At 56.5% G+C, this 3,048-nt stretch overlaps 1 protein-coding gene across 1 annotated transcript; it reads right to left on the minus strand.

The window, feature by feature from the left end:
• Positions 1 to 267: 267 nt before the first annotated feature.
• TMEM229A (transmembrane protein 229A) lies at positions 268 to 2,827 on the minus strand. The gene has a single exon (XM_060633017.3). The coding sequence runs from the start codon at positions 2,733 to 2,735 to the stop codon at positions 1,143 to 1,145; it is 1,593 nt and encodes a 530-aa protein (XP_060489000.1). The 5' UTR covers positions 2,736 to 2,827; the 3' UTR covers positions 268 to 1,142.
• Positions 2,828 to 3,048: the final 221 nt, after the last annotated feature.

Below are 3,048 nucleotides of genomic sequence, written 5' to 3' on the forward strand. Positions count from 1 at the left end.
AATCTTAAAGTACATTATTAATCGATTAGACATGATTTCTTAAAATGGTTTTTACCATCTCATTTAACTTTGGAGCTTCCAGACATTAATAACGAGTCACCATAAAGCTATCACGGATTTATAATGCACATTACCACATCAAGGTTTGGCCCCAAACCTCTGTGGGCCCAGAAGCAAAAAGAAAGATGTTTACAAGTGAGCCATAGCAGAAGTACACTGAAAACACGTATCTGTGGTCACGGTAAACAATTAGGCCAAAGGCGAGTATAATGAACATTTAGGTTCATTTTATTCCAAGGAATCGTTTCTATTCTTGAAGCTCCATGTAGCAAAAGTCCTTAGGGTTAGAACACTATTGAGTGGTATAACTTTGCTTGGACTTTGGGCATACAAGGTAAACATTTTACAACAAAAATTTACAGCCATAGATAACATAAAATCTAATCAATGTTAACACACTTGGCATTTAAGGCTAATCCACATTGGAAAACAATCATTTCCAGGATGGAGATCAAATATCTTAACACAGTGTCACCTGTCTGAGTTTAAAACTGTATCCATAGGATGTGTTTTCACATTTGTCAGTTTCTTTTTCACTTGTGTAGTAGAGGGAGGCACTTTAAGAGCTATTAACTGTAGTTTTAGAAGTACAAGATACTGAGTTTCAGCAGTGATTGGTAAGTATGGCAAGGAATTAAAATGAAATTGGATTAAAAAGAAAGTAAACAAACCATTAAATCAGAAAATTTCGCCAAATCTTGTAAAGATCACTGATTTCTGATCTGAATAACCTCCTCACTTAAAAAAAAAAAATTAGTAGTTATCACCCACATACGCCCCCAAAAGTGAACATACTACAGGTTCTGAAGTTAAGGTATGATGGTTTTACTGCTTGGGCTTGTAAGGGGTTTTCAATATTGACAAGTACTTTATGTCTTGAGCAGTATTTTGAAATATTGTATTATTATGCATAGGTTCCAAAGTGTCATAAAAACTAAAGGGTCCAATAAAACCTATTGTAAGAATTTAGTAAAACGTATAAAAATTAAAAGGCTAAAAAAACCCACTCCGTTTTAAACGTGTAAAAGGAAATCGAATTGCTTCGTGGGAATCCAGTGACTTTTGTTTTGTTTTGTTTTGTCTTATTTGGTCGGTAGGTACTGCACCCGCCACAACACGTTGGAGAGTAGGTCCTGGTACACACTAAGAAATATCCAACCAGGTAAATACATCAGGGTGATGAGGCCCATGAAATTGAGCGGGTAGTGAGAATAGTCCCAGGAACAAGCACCGCACATGCGGAGTCCCAGACCCCAGGACAACTCCCACACATAGACGAAGACCACGTAGATGGGCACCCGCTTCCAAGCGCTCCAGCCACGACTGCAGTGCAGGTGGAAGTAGAGCTTTTCCACCACAAAACTGCAGCTGCCATAAATAAAGAAGGACCAGAGCGACGTGTGGCCGCTGGTGGCCCCGTCTCCCTGCCCCAGTAAGTTAAAGAAGAAAGTGAAGAAGATCTCATCCAAAAAGCCGTGCATTCCGAAGAAAAGAAAGCGGAGCAGGTCCGGCAGCCCCTGACCGGAGGCTCCTCCGACGCCCCGAGTGTCTCGGGGTAGTCGCCTCCGGCCACCTGCAACCACAGGGGCCCGGGCGCCCAGAGGGGCGGGGGGCGCGCCGGGCCGATGCTGCGGCTGCTGCCGCTGCTCTGGCTGCCGCCGGTACCGCAAGCGCAGGAAGCGCTTCAGGAACACATGGCAGTGGTAGAGAGCCAGCACATACTGCAGCGCTAGGTCCAGTGTCCCCGGCGCCGCCGCACCCCGCGGTCCGCTGCGCAGGCCGAGCAGCAGCGCCTGGCCCGCCAGGGTCTGCAGCGCCACGTGGGCCGAGGGGTAGAGGAGAAAATTGAAGAGGAAGGCGCTGGGGCAGCGCCGCTGCTGCAGGTAGACCTTCTCCAGGGCGAAGTGGGTGAGCGAGTGCAGCAGGCAGCGGTAGGGCGAGGAGAAGCCCAGCATCCGGAGGTCCGGGCTGCTAGCGAAGCGCCGAGCCGCGGACACGAGCACGTCCAGGGTGATCCCGTGCATCCCGTAGAAGTAGAGGCGCATCCAGGCGGGCAGCGCAGCGCCGTCCGCCGGCGCTTCAGCAGTGGACAGCGGCCCCGGGTTGCTGGCGGCAGCCTCGCCTCCCCGCCCGCCGGGGGCCCCCGGACGCCGCGCGGCGCCGCTTCTGTGCGCCCGACCCTCGCCGCCCGCATCGCTGCCCGCCATGGGCTCGGAGGGTGCCCGGGCGCCCGAGCCCGCGCCGTCGCCGCCGCCGCCGCTGCAGGGTGCGCGGAGCTGCGGGGCGGAGGAGCCGAGCCCCGCGCCGCCTCCCGGCCGCTGCCGGCCCCCGGGGGGCGCGCAGGGTGCTCCGTCCCGGCCGCGGCCCGGTGGCAGCCGCAGCTGGTGCGCCCCGGAGACGCGCGGGCCGCCCGGCTCGCGCAGTACCCCCGCCGCGGCCCCACCGCGCTCTGCCCTCCGGTCCCGGGTGAGGTGCAGCCGGCCGGCGCCCGCGCTCACTTTGCGCGGCCTAACGCGCGCCGCGGCCCGGCGAGGGGCGGTGGCGCTGGGGCTGCAAGGAGAAATGCGGAGGCTGCTACAAACCCCGTCTCCTCCGCGCCTCAGCCCCGCCGCCTCTGCTGCAGCCTCTTGAAGCGTGAAGCGAGCAGTGACACCCCTTCCACGGGCCCTCCCCATGCCCCTCTCCGCCTGTCTCAACCCTCTCCCGCCTCGCAGTGCCCCCTCCCCGCTCCACCCTCCGAGCAGATCCCGCGGGGTCCGCAGGAGGAGAAGGCCGGGCCCTGCTTCTCCGCCCCCTTCCCCCGCGCTCTGCACCCAGGTCCCCAGTGGTGCAGGAGGCGTTTGCTCGCGCGGAGGCAGGAGCGGAGAAACACCTAACAGGTGTGACCGCGAGCTGATGGGCACTCCCTGTATCGCGGAAACCGGGGCCAGGGCCTGGCTGGCAGAGGCCAATGGCCTAGTGCCACAAACCAGAGGCCGGGCCTGAGAC

This window comes from Panthera onca, chromosome A2, assembly GCF_046562875.1.
Source record: "Panthera onca isolate mPanOnc1 chromosome A2, mPanOnc1 haplotype 2, whole genome shotgun sequence".
NCBI lineage: Eukaryota > Metazoa > Chordata > Mammalia > Carnivora > Felidae > Panthera > Panthera onca.

Excerpts from the sequence above, each read along its gene's own strand:
- TMEM229A (XM_060633017.3), bottom strand. The coding sequence starts at position 2,735 with ATGGGGAGGGCCCGTGGAAGGGGTGTCACTGCTCGCTTCACGCTTCAA.